Source organism: Erythrolamprus reginae, chromosome 3, assembly GCF_031021105.1.
Source record: "Erythrolamprus reginae isolate rEryReg1 chromosome 3, rEryReg1.hap1, whole genome shotgun sequence".
In the NCBI taxonomy this organism is placed as follows: Eukaryota; Metazoa; Chordata; class Lepidosauria; order Squamata; family Dipsadidae; genus Erythrolamprus; species Erythrolamprus reginae.
Genome location: NC_091952.1, coordinates 154952394 through 154969099, shown reverse-complemented (window position 1 = coordinate 154969099; position 16706 = coordinate 154952394). Strand labels below are relative to the sequence as shown.

General features: G+C 39.8%; 1 protein-coding gene across 9 annotated transcripts in view; it reads left to right on the top strand.

Annotated features, from left to right (window-relative positions):
* CTNND2 (catenin delta 2) overlaps window positions 1–16706 on the top strand; it is a 269783-nt gene that overhangs the window by 186232 nt on the left and 66845 nt on the right. For all 9 annotated transcript variants that reach the window (XR_011558671.1, XR_011558672.1, XM_070747087.1 and 6 more), the window contains one exon: window positions 5752–5902. Coding sequence is in view for 7 of the 9 variants with exons in the window: in XM_070747087.1 (XP_070603188.1) it covers window positions 5752–5902 (151 nt within the window). In the remaining 2 variants the exon portion in view is untranslated. The remainder of the gene's footprint in view (window positions 1–5751; window positions 5903–16706) is intronic.

Genomic DNA, 16706 nt, shown 5'->3' with positions numbered 1-16706 from the left:
ATTTTACTGAAAGAGTAGTAGATCCTTGGAACAAACTTCCAGCAGACGTGGTAGATAAATCCACAGTAACTGAATTTAGACATGCCTGGGATAAACATATATCCATCCTAAGATAAAATACAAAAAATAGTATAAGGGCAGACTAGATGGACCATGAGGTCTTTTTCTTCTGTCAGAATTCTATGTTTCTATGTTTCTATTGTGAAGCTACCCAATTATATTTATCACCAATTAACATCCTTGCTGACAGCTTTAGGAAATTGTCAAGAAAAAATGAGAAAATTGAGTTAGGTTCCTTATCTGAGGTTGAGAAACAACCTTAAGCTGCTCTGTTGACTAAATGTGAAGTAGGAAATCCTTCCTTAAAACTTAATTAGTTTCACTTCAAGATGTATGGGCTCAGATAGTAGAACTGTAATGTGATTTAATATATTTGTTGTCATATTATGCCAGCGTGTTTTATTTATGCTATGCTGTTAGTTCAATATACTAATCTATATGGACCAGGCAATAGAAGACATGATTTATCCTGCTACAGCTTGCTAAAAATAGCTTATATATCAATAAGATGCATGGCTTGTCATGTCCAAGGTAAGCATGTCTGACCAAACAATCTTTCTTTGAAATGGGAGCTGGACAAGCAAAATTGGTACAACTGAGCAGTGAATGAAATAAACTGCTTTCCCAGAAAATTCATATATAGAATAAACAGTGTTACCTTAAGCTTTTTCACTCTGATTTGTCAATTTGCCTAAAATGTGTTTGACCCTGGAGGATGCTCTGTCCAGAAGGGAGAAAAATGCCTAATTATATGTAGATGCATATGAATTTTGCTGAAGCAATGAAATTTTAATCTGCCACTTGCCAATAAGGGGGCTTTTTTATGATGTAGAAAATATTTATTTACAGCAGTCCAATTGCAAATAAAGCTTTCTTCATGTTAGCCAGAACATTTCTTTGAGATTAAGTACCTGCCAAGGACAGCCAGCGAAAGTTTATGATATACAGTAACAGTATCATTAGCAAAAAGTGCAAGTTCTTTCAAGATGGAAGGAAATGCAAAATTGCATGTGTTCATTTCCCTCCCTCAAGAAATTACATGTTTATATAATATTTGTGTAAAATACCTTATTCTCTAGTTAGCTAAGCTGGTTGGTTTCCTGGTAAGTAAGTGGTCTGGATGGGCCAGATATTCTTAATAATATATTAATTGGAGAATGCATACAGCCCCGTGTTGCTTTTCAGGAAAAAAGGGTGAGAAACCTCCTCCAATTTTCCTCATGTCAACTTTGTTGACTAAGATTGTTAGGTGATGTAGTTCAATCTCTGGCAAGGGCAAAATGGTGGTGAAAAGGGTCATTACCCTTCTGAGCATACCCTTGTCATTTTGCCATTCTTTGTATATAATGGTGATAGGTTATGTAATACATTCTTTTTGCCACTTCCCACTTTGCTGGGTGAAACAAATGCCCGGGTCAGGCCTCTTCTCCTTTACACCAATTGTGTGAGAGATGGGACTTGCTTACTTGCCTGTACCCTGTGTATACAATACAGTAGTACCTCTAGATACGAGCTGCTCCACATGCGAGTATTCCAAGATACGAGCCACGAGGGGAGAGAAATTTCTGTTCCAGACCCGAGCTCAAATTCGGGATACGAGCTGAGCGTCCACTAGGTGGCGCAAGAATCCTTGCTTTTGGTTATCTTGGAGGGGAAAAACAAAGTCTAAAGCCATTTGTTCCAGATACGAGTGGTTCGACATACAAGCTCCCTTCTGGAACGAATTAAACTCGTATCTAGAGGTACTACTGTACTTATAAAAAGGAAAACAATACCTTGGCTCCCGGCTATAGTGGTATAAGCCATGTGGCCAGAGACCAGTAGACATTTCTCCTTTTGATTGGAACATTAAGTTTAAGTTAAATATTAAAGTTAAATATTTACTTTTTTCTTAAGTAACAATTGGGTAGCATAAGGCACTAGATCAGTGATGGCAAACCTTTTTTTCTTCTGGTGCCGAAAGAGCGTGCACGCACCCTATCGCACATGCCCACACCTGTAATTCAATACCTGGGGAGGGCGAAAACAGCTTCCCCCGCCACCCTGGAGGCCCCCTGGAGGCTGGAAACAGCCTGGTTCCCAACTTCTGGTGGGCCCAGTAGGCTTGTGTTTCACCCTCCCCAGGCTCCAAAGGTTTCCCTGGAGCTGGGGAAGGGTAAACACACCCTCCCCCATCCCCCAGAAGGTTCTCTGGAAGCCAAAAACACCCTCCCAGAGCCTCTGTGCAAGCCAAAAGTCAGCTGGCCGGCATACACATGCATAATGAAGCTAAGCTAGGGCAATGGCTCGTGTGCTAGCAGATATGGCTCTGTGTGCCACCAGTGGCATCCATGCCATAGGTTCGCCATCACTGCATTAGACTATTCTTGAAGAGATGGGCACAAACCAAATCAGTTGGATCTGAGGTTCACAGAACAAAACATGTACGAATGAGACACAGAAGGACAGTGAACCTCTTATTCAAAAATCCCTGGAAACCATTAGCAAACACATTCAAAAATTCAAAACAGACTAAATAGCTTAATGCAAGGAATCAGTACCACACTTACAATATTTAACTGCCTTAGAAAGGGTTTTTTTTTCCTGAGGTTCCCCTAGCTTGCTCTGATCTCTACTAGTGTTTCCATATGTGAATTTCTTTCCAATATTGGTCACGAAAATGGATATTTATTGATATTATTTATTGAAATATGTTCTTCCAAATGCCAAGAAAAATCAGGCAAAAAACAACAATCAAGGTAGGGTTAGAAGGTGCTCTCTGTCATTCTGCTTGTAATGTTTGGAAGATGTTACATGAAAGATGTTGCTTGTAGTTCCTAGCACTCCAAGGAGCACTTCATGCTTGGGATAGCCAATGTTGTTGTTATTAGTTGCAAAGTTGTGTCCGACCCATTGCGACCTCATGGTTAACTTCTGGAGTCCATTTAAGCTCATGCCCACTGCTTTAGTGACTCCATCTAGCCACCTCATTCTCTGTCCTCCCTTTCTTCATTTGCCCCAGTGTTAGGCTCTTCTCCAGTGAGTCCAACCAATACCCAACCTGATTCAAAAGGTCCTGTTGTTAGATGCACCATACTAGGGAGCAACCAATGCTAATTGAACAGATTCTCAGCTGCTGTCTTGATTCCCCTTTTCCTACTCCTGGGAGGTGTGGCCATGGAGATAGTATAAAGGGCCTCCAGATCAATTTTATGGATGAGCAAACATTTAATGATGCACATTGGCACTAACTGGAGAAGTCTGCAGCTTCTTCAGTTTGCAAGTTTTAAAAAAATGCAGAATGGAATTCAAATTTCTCATTTTAAATCCCAAAGCTTAATACGTGACAGGAATTTGAAAACTGTCCCCATAGATGTCAGCTTTCAGTCCAAAGTTTAGGAGCTTTTCTTCTAAGCTGTTGACTCCCTAAAGATTTCTGAGTTGTAGTTCAATGCTTCTCTCACCTAATGCCCAGAAATACTGTTTTTACCATAGGCACTCAGACATTAAATACTTTGCCTCATCCATGTTCAAGCAGGCCTTATTCTCTGTTCCTATCGATTTTCCTTATCTGATTCAGTGTTCTTCCTCAATTCGGATCACAGAAATTAGCTTCATTCTTATAACACTTCCTCTTGCACAAGCGTTGTTTAGCTTTCTGCTTCTCCCGGAAACCAGTTCACCAAAACCATGTGGTTAATTCTAATCCCCATTTTGTACTCTTTATTCAGAAATCTTTTCTCCTTCTCCAGATTTCTTTTTCTTCTGCTCCTCTTCCAGGTAATCTGTTTTTTTCACATATCCCAACTTTCTTCTTTTCTTCAGTCTTAATTAAAAAGGGTTTTTGCTAGCAACAATAGAGTTGAGGCAAGCTTCTCAGATTAATTTGGGCAAATTTCTTCCTCTACTACTTTAACGCTTTGTTTATGTTTATTTATTTTATTTATTTATTAGATTTGTATGCCACCCCTCTCCGCAGACTCAACATGTTAACATGTGTCTGCTCAGGCAGATGGGGTATTTGTATTAGCTATTTGGTTACAGGTTTTTCTGCCTGTCCTACACACCATCCAGGCTACTCAAATCTGGAGAAAGCTGGCGGTAAGGATATTACAGTACAGTACTGCCATTTCTTCTCAGAATGAATTGTGGGTTTGGACAGCAATACAGATTCATGATCTCCTCCACTCAGAATTATTTCTATCTGAAACTCTGTTATTTAAACAAAAGCACCAAACATATCTTCATTTTCCATGTTGGCCTCTTAAATTGATTTAGTTTAATCCAATGGAAGAATAAAGTCAAGGAAATTATTTTTCATAATAACAATGACAAACTAAAGCATAGTAGTATATTACAGAAATTTCCTTCTTTAATTGGCGTAGCAAATAAATGTTATGGCAAAGAAAATTTTGTTTACTGCAGATCCTCAGTTTGAATTAGAATGGGCTGTTCTCAGAGGAACATTTCCCCCTTTTATGCTGAACAATTATTTGAATGACGATGTTAGTCTGATTTATGGACTAACTGGATGATTAAGTATATTCCAATTTCAAAGCACATTGCCATCCCTCAAAAATTATTTTTCTTTGTCATTTTAAAAAAAATATATCTAGTAGGCTTATTGAGGCTTATTGACTTATAGAGTATTACTATTACTTAATAACAATAGTGAACATATTCAAGAATGAATTTATTTCTCAATTTTGGAAGATATAGCAGCATCTCATAGTGAATTCTTTTGCAAGAAAGACAGAAGAGGATAATTGCTTGCAAACATATCCTTATTGAAAGTAGCCCAAGAATTCTTGATTCCACATTATTAATAAAATATCTGAGAAGGTTCATAATTTGAAAGCATAGATAAGATTATGGTTTGATTCACAGTGGCAATTATGGGATTGTCTATACGGAGTTTTCACAAAGAAAACATTATAAACAGGATACAATTATTTGATACAATTTATACAGGCATATATGCCTACAGTAGTTTAGGCTCCTGTCTTATACCCCACCTTAATTGTTTAGCAGTCTTCACTTTCAAAAGTCATTTATTATACAGAACATTGGAAAAAGTATAAACTCAAGATGCATATAGGAGCACACAGTGACAGAATTAGATAGCTGTCTGAGTTTGGGGAGCTTGGATTATATGCTATATTGTTGGGCGTTTGTGTGAGTGTTGTGGGTGTTTATATATACACGTACAATAAATGTTCACCTAACATCTTCTGACTGCTTTTCAGAATGTGCTTATGATAAAGTGAATTGGACCATCTGGCAATGTTTTAAGTAGATGGAGTTCAATAGAGCAAAATATATATTTATTTGTTTGTTTCTGATCTATTCAATCATCAATGTTATATGGGAAAAAACGGCATAGTTCACACATACTTTCTGCAATTGCCTACTTTCCCATACAGCATTTCCCACCTTATAGCCTGATGCCAACCTGTGAAATGAAATGGCTAACCACATATCTAATTCAATTCTAAACTATACCGTCCGACGAAGCTACTTGGTCTTCTACAATATGAGACTAGTAACAACAGTATCTGTCAGTAATTCAAAATGAGATTGGCAGTTACTACCTTATATAAAATGATGACTTTTTATCACTATTTTCCATATCTAAATAACTTTTGCAATAGCCTCCTTCTTCAGTTAATGAAACCTATCTGGTTTGTCATGTTCATATTTTTCTCTCCACAGTGGTCAGTATATATCCGTGCTGCAGTACGAAAAGAAAAAGGCCTGCCTATACTAGTAGAACTTCTTCGAATAGACAATGATCGGGTGGTATGTGCGGTTGCAACAGCTTTACGGAATATGGCCTTAGATGTCCGAAATAAAGAACTAATAGGTAGGTAACAACATATTTATTGGCTTCGCCCCAACTTTGCTAAAATGTAATATAAGTATTTCATTCCTGCATAAATTTTTGTGAGAAATTAAAAAGATTAGGCACTTTAATGTGTTAAGATATCTCCAGAATGGGATTCTCTATTCTTGATTAATCAAGATGTATTTTGTGTTTTTATCTTTTGGGAGAGACAGAATCCTATCTGAAACAACTCATTATATGCAAAAGTGCATGTGCTTTTGAGTTTTGTTCAAGTGTGATAGGTTAAAGCTGAGAAAGGATAGAAAAGATATGGACAGATGAAATGTGTAAGTAGAATTGGAAGGATCCTACCAGCAGGAATACTTGTTTAATTTATCTCTCTTGGATCTTCTCATAACAAAGAGTTTCCCATACATCTGAAGCAGTTTTCAGGCAGTCTACATAGATTAAAGATGTTTTCCTCTCTTCTACTAATAAGAATGTCATTCTGCTCAACTGGAAGCAAACTCATTGTACTGCTTTATTGTAATGCTGTATTGTAATTTTGCTTTTTTCTGGGTAATGCCAACTTTTTCATTTTATCCACAAGAATTGTGGATTGGTGGTAATTTACCATAAGAACCCAGGCTAAAGTTGAGAGATCATTAATTCCAGTCCTGAACCTGGGCACAGAGTTAGTTGAGTGGCTTCTGAAAATCCTGCAGGGATTGTCCAACCTGTCACCAGAAGTCAAGGATGACTTATTTACTTTTAAAGCTGTTGTGTAGATTTTTGTTTAAGACGTTTTTCAATTCATGTGAAAACATATTTGACCAATAGTATTCTGAGTTAGTATAATATCCTGTATATTTTCATCATGTCATACAAAGGGTCAGGTTTGTTATAACAATAAAAAGAATGCTTTGGGGGTATAGCCCTCGACTCCCAACAATTCATTTAGTGACCATTTTACATTTACAGCATTAGAGAAGTTACCTTATGACCATTTTATGACCGAAGAAATTGATGACAATAGCATGCATATACCAGGGTTTCAGGCACTTAGAACAGACAGGTTTGTAGAATTATCAGTGGGAAGAGGTAGAAGAGGTGTGTGTGTGTGTGTGTGAAGCGTGTGTGTTTGTGTGTAAACAACAGCTGGTGTCAGGACATAACTATAATACAAAAATTCTGTGATGAAAACTTGGAGTCCTTACTTATCAACTGCAAACCTTTTTATTCTCCTCAAGAGTTTACTTCATTTCTACTAATTGCGGTGTATATTCATCCATAAGCCTGTGTAAACAAGGCATTAGGAACTCTAGCTGTTCAGATTATGGAGGCTGAAGCTAAATACCCCAATTCACTGGCCATTATTTTTGGGATATTTAAACAAAGCAAATTTAAGGAAAGAGTTACAAAAATACATTAAGAATGTCAATTGTCACACAAGAGGCAAGAATACTTTAGACCATTGTTACGCAACACTAAAAGATGCTTATAAATCTTTACCACGAGCAGCTGTGAGACACTATGATCATTGAAAGATTAGCCGACTGGATTCCACAGAAGAGCTCACACAGCAAGACTTTGGAGAAAATTGCCGAATTCTTTGTTTCCATGCATGCGTGGAACCAAAAGAACAGTGATTTTCACTGGAATCTTGCTAGTTGCGTGCATGCACAGCATGTGCACGCCCGCGGGTGGAACGGTGCCCCCCCTGTTCCGGCTGCTGCTTACCCCTGCTATACTTGTACAGATACTGTTAAAATTGATATGGCTTTCTGGAAGTATACATTATTCTCTATTATTTAAAAGAAAATATAATATCCACTGGGCCTCTTCAGATCAAGCATTTATTTTTAAAAGCTTCTACATTTTGTTAAGTTGTCTAGAAAAATAATAAAGCAGTCTTTAAAAAATAAGTATAATTATTTGAAGATTTTATAGTTTTTTATTTACCTCCTTGCATCCAGTTTCAGCAGCTGATTGAGCATAAGAAAATAAAAGTCTGCTTCTCCCAGCAATTTGCCTCCTTGCAGCTTTAGTTTCATTTTAGCATGTGGGCCTTAACTGAGGGTTAGAAAGCTGATAATCACTTGCTTGGCTTAACAGGCTCTGCATTGTGTTGCAAGGATGTAAATTGCTGAAAGGCAGAGATCAAATGGTGAGGGTGAGGGGGCTACATTCGGTGTATAGTATGTACAAAAGTTTTCATTCTCTTCTGGGGAGCAAAAAAGATGTGTCTTTAAAAAAAAAAAAGATGTGCCTTATACTCCGAAAAATATGGTACCGTGTTTCCCCGATAGTAAGGCAGTGTCTTACTATCTTTTTACCCCCAAAAGCCCCACTGTGTCTTACTTTGGGGGTATGTCTTACATTGTCCCGGGCACCGGGGCCGGCTCGTCTTCGGGCGCGGGGAGCTGCCGGAAAGGAGGCGGGCGCCGACCTCGACGTTCGGCGGGTTGCGGGGAGCATCCCCTCGCCGCTCCCGGCAATGTTTCTCGGCAGGGGAGGCCAACTCCGCGGCGACACGGACGCTCGGCTGGCTGGCTAAAGGCAGGTCAAGGGGTGGATGGGCAGTCAAAAAAGCTCCCCGCGCGCCTTCGCATTCTCCCCGCGCGCCTTCGCCTTCCAAGCTCCCCGCGCGCATTGCTTCCAAGCTCCCCGCGCGCCTTCGCTCGCCTTCGCTCGCCACCGCCTCTTCCCCTGCCGAAGCTCAGCTGCAAGCGGCCAGCGAGGCCGATCGGCTCCGAGGCGAGCGGCCGGAGCTGCGCCCTCCTTCGCCCCGCCTCCTTTCCGCTCGCCTCGGAGCCGAGCGGCCTCGCTGGCCGCTTGCAGCTGAGCCTCGGCAGGGGAAGAGGCGGTGGCGTCGCGGCGAGCGAAGGCGAGGGGCGCGCAGGGAGCTGCCGGAAAGGAGGCTGGTGAAGGAGGGCGCAGCTCCCTGCGCGCCCCTCGCCTTCGCTCGCCGCGGCGCCACCGCCTCTTCCCCTGCCGAGGCTCAGCTGCAAGCGGCCAGCGAGGCCGCTTGGCTCCGAGGCGAGCGGAAAGGAGGCGGGCGAAGGAGGGCGCAGCTCCGGCCGCTCGCCTCGGAGCCGATCGGCCTCGCTGGCCGCTTGCAGCTGAGCTTCGGCAGGGGAAGAGGCGGTGGCGAGCGAAGGCGAGCGAAGGCGCGCGGGGAGCTTGGAAGCAATGCGCGCGGGGAGCTTGGAAGGCGAAGGCGCGCGGGGAGAATGCGAAGGCGCGCGGGGAGCTTGGAAGGCGAGCGAAGCTGCAAGCGGCCTCGCTGGCCGCTTGCAGCTGAGCTTCGGCAGGGGAAGAGGCGGTGGAAGAGGCCGCGGTGAGCGAAGGCGAGGGGCGCGCGGGGAGCTTGGAAGCAATGTCATCGCCCCCCCCCCCCCGCAATACCGTTTATACCGTGTTTCCCCGAAAGTAAGACATATGTCTTACTTTCGGGGTATGGCTTATATAAGCCGACCCCCCTGAAACCCCCCATATGTCTTACAATCGGGGGGGTCTTACTATCGGGGAAACACGGTAAGTTTTCTCCAGATTTTAAGGTGAGGGAGATCTTCATTATTATGCAAGTAGAAACCACTGTACACTCCCAAATCTAAGAGGTATTTTCTGGAGACTCTACTAAATTGAAGTCTAGGACAAAGCAACATAACAACTGAAGTTTTGTTTTTAAAATATTGAAATCATGGCCCAGATCTCTGTTTTTGTAGTAGGATATAGAGCAGAGGTCTTCAAACTTGGCAATTTTAAGAATTGTGGACTTCAACTCCCAGAATTCTCCAGCCAGTCTACAGGTCTTAAAGGTGCCAAGTTTGGGGACCCCTGATGTAGAGGATCAAAGGCAGTCCTTCTGAATTTGATTTCAGATCCTGCAGCCACAACCAGTATGGTTAGTGATGATGATTTAGGGAGTTATTATTCAAAACATTTGAAGAATATCAATTCCCACCTCCTAACAAGAACACTCTCTTGGTATTTTGTAATCATTTAGAATATAATTATTGGAAAACAATTCACCCTTTTTAAAAGGAAAATATGGCTATTATAGGTATAAATCTGCTGTGTAAGTGCAGTTTTAGAGAGCTGCATTTATTTGGGTTAGATTCAGAACCAGCTTAATTTATTTTAGGGTTACATAGAAGATAATTGTTTTCTTCAAAGGATGAGCACTAGAGTGCCTTCATCAGTGAAAGGTTTATAAGCTTTAAAGCCAAAGCTTGTATTATGTCAGGACCTTCTTGTTTTCAATAATCAGTTCATGTTACTTTTTATGCAAGCTACATAAATAAACAAAAAGACAGTAGGAACATTTTTTTACTAAGATGCAATAAATGTCAAAGTATTGAACATTATGCTGATACAAAGTTACATGAATATACAATAATATTAATATTGAAATTTTGGCTATTTACATCATATTTTTATATGATACTCTAGACTAGTGATGCCGAATCTTTTTTGGTTTGCGTCTGTGAGTGTGCTAGCATGCGTGCATATGCCCACACCCCTTCCGTCCCCCCACGCATGCACACACCCCTTGCTGCTCCTGCACATGCTCACAATCCCCCCGTACATATACACATACATTTTCTCTTGTTCATTTATCTCAATTTTCCCTAATTTGTATTATTCGTTGCCCTTTGAAGAAAATATTTGACCTTCATGAATGATAGTAGGCTATCATTTCTCTATTAATTTCTCTCTTTTTAATAAAAATATGATAGCTTCCTTTTTCTTTGAGCTCAAGTTGTTTTAACAGTAAACACATGAAGTAGCCAGAAGACTGTTTAAAACACACATTAGAATCTAAATCCAGCTCCTAAAAAACAACACTGAAATGGAACAATCAAATTCTTAAAATGTAATTTGCTGCAGTGGCTGAATTGTTTTTTCTTTCAGCTTAAAATGCTGCCTTGTGTACATTTGTTCTACATCCTTTCCTTTGATAAAAGTAAATGGGTGATAATGCTAATCTGCAAGATGTTGATGGTTATAAAATGCAATGAAGTACAATTACTCTCATTATTCAAGTCTGAGTTCACTAAATGCATTTTTTTAAAGTTTTAGACTTAGATAAAGATGGACATGCAGCAGCTTTTGAATCATGTGCCCCTAGCATCCCTGAATGGTGCTAAAAATATTAGCAAGGAAATAGCTAATTTTCAAGAGTGCAATTTCAGGATTTTAGGGATTGGGGAGAATTAAAAGCTAGATAATTGCCATGTTCACTCCTGATTTTAACTTATCCAGTGTCAAAAGACTTAGGAGCGAAATGGTAGTAATGGGTTAATAAATTTCAACACTTTAAAACTCATCCATAAGATTTCATTTGTGACATTAGCAGCAGTAGCAGAGGAGCCAATCATGACTATTCCATTAGTGGGGGGGGAGGGGTGTTTCAAAAATTTTACTACCAGTTCTGTGGGCATGGCTAAGGAAGGATACTGTCAAATCTCTATTCCCACTTCACTTCAGGGGAAGGTTACTGCAAAATCCCCATTTCTTCCTGTTCATGTTGGACTCGAGACACAGAGAATAGATGGGGGCAGAGGCAGTCAGAAGTTGTATTTACCATTCCTTCGAATTACTCAAAATTTCCGCTACTAGTTCTCCAGAATGGTCAGAATCTGCTGAAACCCACCTCTGTATCGCATATACCTACATTTAGTTGATAAGTATGGTATAACTACTTGCACCTAAAGAAAGGGGTCTCGGAAAGTGTTCCCAGCACTATGAGCTTTTTCTTACAATGCATATGCAGTCCTTATATGATGTTGGCTGGATATTGTTCATTCGGATTGTAAGAATCAGTTCTAATGAAATTGAAATGATTGTTCAGTTTGCTCAATCCATTTCAGTTTGTGTTTTCAGACAATTGAGTGATGTTTATCTAATTGGGAAGTTGATTTAGTTTGCAAGGATAGAATCCATACATGTAAGAGGTATTGAATTATTAGATGAATTCAGAAACAACAGTATGATTCAGTGTTTTGATATAAAGTGATAATGTGGTTCAGAAAAGGTCAGGGGTTTCCAACCTTTCAGACATTGGGGACCACTAAATTAATAATTTTAAATCCCATGGACAACTAATATGATCTACCTAATGACTGGCTGGATGGGCATGGATAGGTGGGCATGTGAAGCAGAAATACCTTACTGAGGACAATGAGAATAGGCTTTCGAAGCAGAGGGGAGGCCTCCGGTTCTTTGCCATCAGTGGCACTTCCCTCCAGCCTTCGCCCAAAGCCCCGCACCAGGGGACTGAAGCAGATCCGTCGGAATTTCTGCCCCGCTCCGTCCTACATAAAAAGGCCCCAAAGGGGGAGACTATCTGCAGTAACACAAACGTTCATTGTACATATCCAGTACATGGTCATAGTTTGAGGATCCCTCATTTGGTGCAGTTTATTTATTTATTAATCATTTATGTATTAATCAGATTTGTATGCCGCCCCTCTCCGAAGACTCGGGGCGGCTAACAGCAATAATAATACAATGTAAACAAATCTAATATTTAAGTTAATTTAAAACCCCAATTTAGAAACCAATCATACATACTAACATACCATGCATAAATTTTATAAGCCTAGGGGGAGGGAAAGTCTCAATTCCCCCATGCCTGACGACAGAGGTGCGTTTTAAGGAGCTTACGAAAGGCAAGGAGGGTGGGGGCAACTCTGATATCTGGGGGGAGTTGGTTCCAAAGAGAAGGCTCTTCCCCTGGGTCCCACCAAACAACATTGTTTAGTTGACGGGACCCGGAGAAGACCAACTCTGTGGGACCTAACTGGTCGCTGGGATTCGTGCGGCAGAAGGCGGTCTCGGAGATATTTTGGTCCGGTGCCATGAAGGGCTTTATAAGTCATAACCAACACTTTGAATTGTGGCCGGAAACTGATCGGCAACCAATGCAGACTGCGGGGTGTTGGTGTGACATGGGCGTATTTAGGAAAGCCCATGATAGCTCTCGCAGCTGCATTCTGCACGATCTGAAATTTCCGAACACTTTTCAAAGGTAGCCCCATGTAGAGAGCATTACAGTAGTCGAGCCTCGAGGTGATGAGGGCATGAGTGACTGTGAGCAGTGACTCCCGGTCCAAATAGGGCCGCAACTGGTGCACCAGGCGAACCTGGGCAAACGCCCCCCTCGCCACAGCTGAAAGATGTTTCTCTAATGTGAGCTGTGGATCGATATAAAAATTATTTGCAATATAAAAAATGCAAATAATTTTTCTGCAGACCAGCAAAACTTTCTCATGGACCACCATAGTCCATGGGCCACCTGTTGGTGACCACTCAGCAGTGTGTGTTTCTTTTGTTAAGTGACAATCACCAATCATTAAACAAGCACCTCCTCACAGCTCCCTGCTGACTTCCAACAAACAAAAGTGAATGAGGAAATTATGAATCCAGGGCAGTTTGCAAACAGGATAGTGTGTGGATAAGTGGCTTCTTCAGGCCAGCACAAATGCAGACAGAGCAGGGTTGGCTACTGTCAGGGCCAGAAAAATACCTAAGCTGCCTGACATTCCACCGCCTTTTCTTAGGTGCTTTGGAATTCTCTTTATTCTCTTTTCCCCTTATTTACGAATATTCCGTTCCCATGGATTTGACCAATAAGCCGTCCTCCTCTTACAAAATCATGGCGAGAGAATCATTAGAAGAAGAAAGAACAGCACCTAGAATTTTCCCTTTCAAATAGAAAGGAAAAATAGATTAAGAATTAGAATCTTGTTCAATTTGGAACTGTTGCACGTTATAATTAGACATTTCGTCATGTCATCTATATTATTATGAAATCAGGATTAATCTCAGGTCATAAGCATCGATTATATAGTTAGCAGAGATGGTTAAACAAGCCATACTGCATCAATTTGCTTAATGGGTATTATATCTTCTGATACTGAATTTCATATGTTAATTAACCAGGCATGATTTCCTTTTCCTTGCACAGAATTAGGTGAAGATGGTACTATTTCTAACTTTGTGTATCATTAACTGTTATAACTTTCTGTTCTCTCCCTTTCAGCCTTCCATTTTTACAAATGTAAAAGCTCAGAATCTTTAGTCCTACATATACAGCAAAAAACTCCAAATCCTTAAATCATTTATTTTTATTTTCTATTCAAGGATCGATTATTACTGATTAATTTTGATGTAAGGCAATACGCAATATTCTAGAGATGCCTTCATCTTACAGGCTTGTTCTTTTGTCTTCTGAATTGTAGAATATCTCAGTGCTTCTCCCACACGGTGAAAACTTTCTCATTTATTCTATTTTCCAACAAGCTGTTATTACAGTATCTCTAACCCATATATTAGGCCTCTCTCAAGCAATAGTGAACCCTAGAACTGGAAGCAGGCCCAAACCATCATTCAAAGACACATTCACTAGGCATAAATTACAACATGTCACAAGTTATTGTGTTTTGATGAAAACCTTCTAAAATTGTGTGAACTGGTTGTACCAAGAATCAGAAGCAGCCTGAAATTAGGAAACAAATACTATGCTTATTATGAATAGTAGTTTTTACCATTTCCTTTCTGTTCCACTTAAAAACTAGCTTTAATTAAAAAAACATGTGTAGAGATCTCCCATCATCTTTTAGCAAAGAGGGTGTAGTGATACATACAGTAGGTAGCCAATGTTGTTGTTGCTGCTGATGATGTTGTTGTTGTTGATGTATTATTATTATTATTATTATTATTATTATTATTATTATTATTTATGATGATTACCTTCAGGATGCCCTCAGACATTACTGAGATAAAGAAAATACAATTTAATTAAATCCTATGAAGAGACAGTATTTCCCTGCATAAGCCATAACGGACTAAATCAAACCCTAAATGATTTTACTTTTAAGCTATGCAAAGCAGTGAATAAAAATAAAACTGTGACATCATTTCTGTGCGCAATTGCCTTTCCATCAAGAAGATTAATTATGCACATAGAATTTCCATTGAAGCTAATTAAGAAATGTGTGATCAATGTACCATATCTTTATCTACAGTGTATATATACCCTTTTCTTCCCCAAAAGATATTATTTCCTTAAAAAAACATTACTGGACAGATACAGTATTTGCTTTTACAGTGGTACCTTGGTACTCAACATTAATTGGTTCCAGGAGGCACAATGAATACAAAAAACAATGAATACCAAACAATTTTTTCCCGTAAGGAATAATGTAGTGAGGCGCAAGGCAGCCGACACCAACAGGTTCTAGTTGTGCTTTAAATACCAAATAAATAATGAGTAATGGGACAAAATTTTCATGTCAAAATGCATTGAGTACTCATTTCAAAGCAATTGAGTACCAAGTTACCATTGCATGTGATACCATTTTGATCAATTTAAAATACTTTAGAATGATATATTACTTCCTTTTCTGCAAATGAGGAATTTGTATGTCTTCAAAATATATTTCTTAATGGATGAAGGCTTACATCTTTCTTATAACAATACCAATGTTTCTACATTGCAGTATCAAATCCAGTTATTTTAATACACATTTGGAAATCCAGTTTATTTATTTATTTATTATTTAGATTTGTATGCCGCCCCTCTCCGCAGACATTAAAAGCTGGTTATCTTCTCCACTTTATTAGAATTACTGTCATGAGCACTAATATAAGATAATCAAGGAGTCACAAGAGACATTAAATCTTGATCCCAGCCAGAGTTTTGAGATATCATCAGGCCCACCTCTTCTGACACTTGTGACTCAGATCTTAAAGAGTCCTGTTTATCTAAGCTTTGGAAACATTACAATGTCCACCTGAAGAGTCAGAGTAGAAAATATATGAATGCCTTGATGCATAGAGAAGCCTTACACCCACACAAGACTAGGGGTTTTTTTGGGGGGGGGGGGTGGAGCTGGAAATCAAAATAACTGTAGTGTGCAAGTTCTCACCTTTTTTTCTTCCATTCAATCATGTCCAATTCTTGAAGACTGCTTGGAGAAGTATCCGTAGTTTTCTTGAAGAGGTATACCATTGTTTCTTTCCTAAGATGACAGAAGGATTCTGGTCCCGAGATTACTCAGCTGGTTTTTCTAGCAGGACTAGAATTGACGGTTCCCCAAGTTTCTAGCCTGATATCTCAATCACTACACCAAACACTCAGTTCTCACCTAGCCATGGAAAATGAATACAATAGCAAAGGTGGCCATTTGAAAACAAGGCAGGTGTAAACTGTCCAATCCTTCCAGAAGAAAATGTCAGGCATCTGTAGTGTAAAAACAGAGATAAACATTGAACATTGTCCCAAAGGTGCTTTTTCAAAAGACAGCTGGATTGTTTTTTTCCTTGAGGAAGAAGAACAAACTGATTCACTTCTCAGCTGTCTCAACTGTCATTACTTGATGGAAGGATAGATACTTGACAGTTGACTCTCAACTGTCAGTACCTTATAATTCCACCCCCACCCCCCATCAAATCAAACTGCTGAAATTTCTTGGATGAGAAGTGAAACGTTTTCTTCCTTTTCCTCAAGAGAGAAAAATATTCCAGTTGCCATTTGAAAAAGCACTACTGAGACAACTATGAACTGGATGATTGGGAATCTTCGCAGACTTTTGAACATTATTTGTAGGGCTTGTTCTGCAATTTTTTGAGTAAGTAATTTTTTAACAACTATTAAATAAATAAATTAATAAATAATTAGAAGAATTATTGGAACTTGGGTTGCTAATTTTTATTTTTTTATTTTTTATTGACATATATTGCCTTGCCCCATGAACTTCACCAGTAAGACCTCTCCCCTGTTTAGTTCTGTTCTCTTTCAGCTTGGACTTTCTTTAGGATTACACCTAGATTT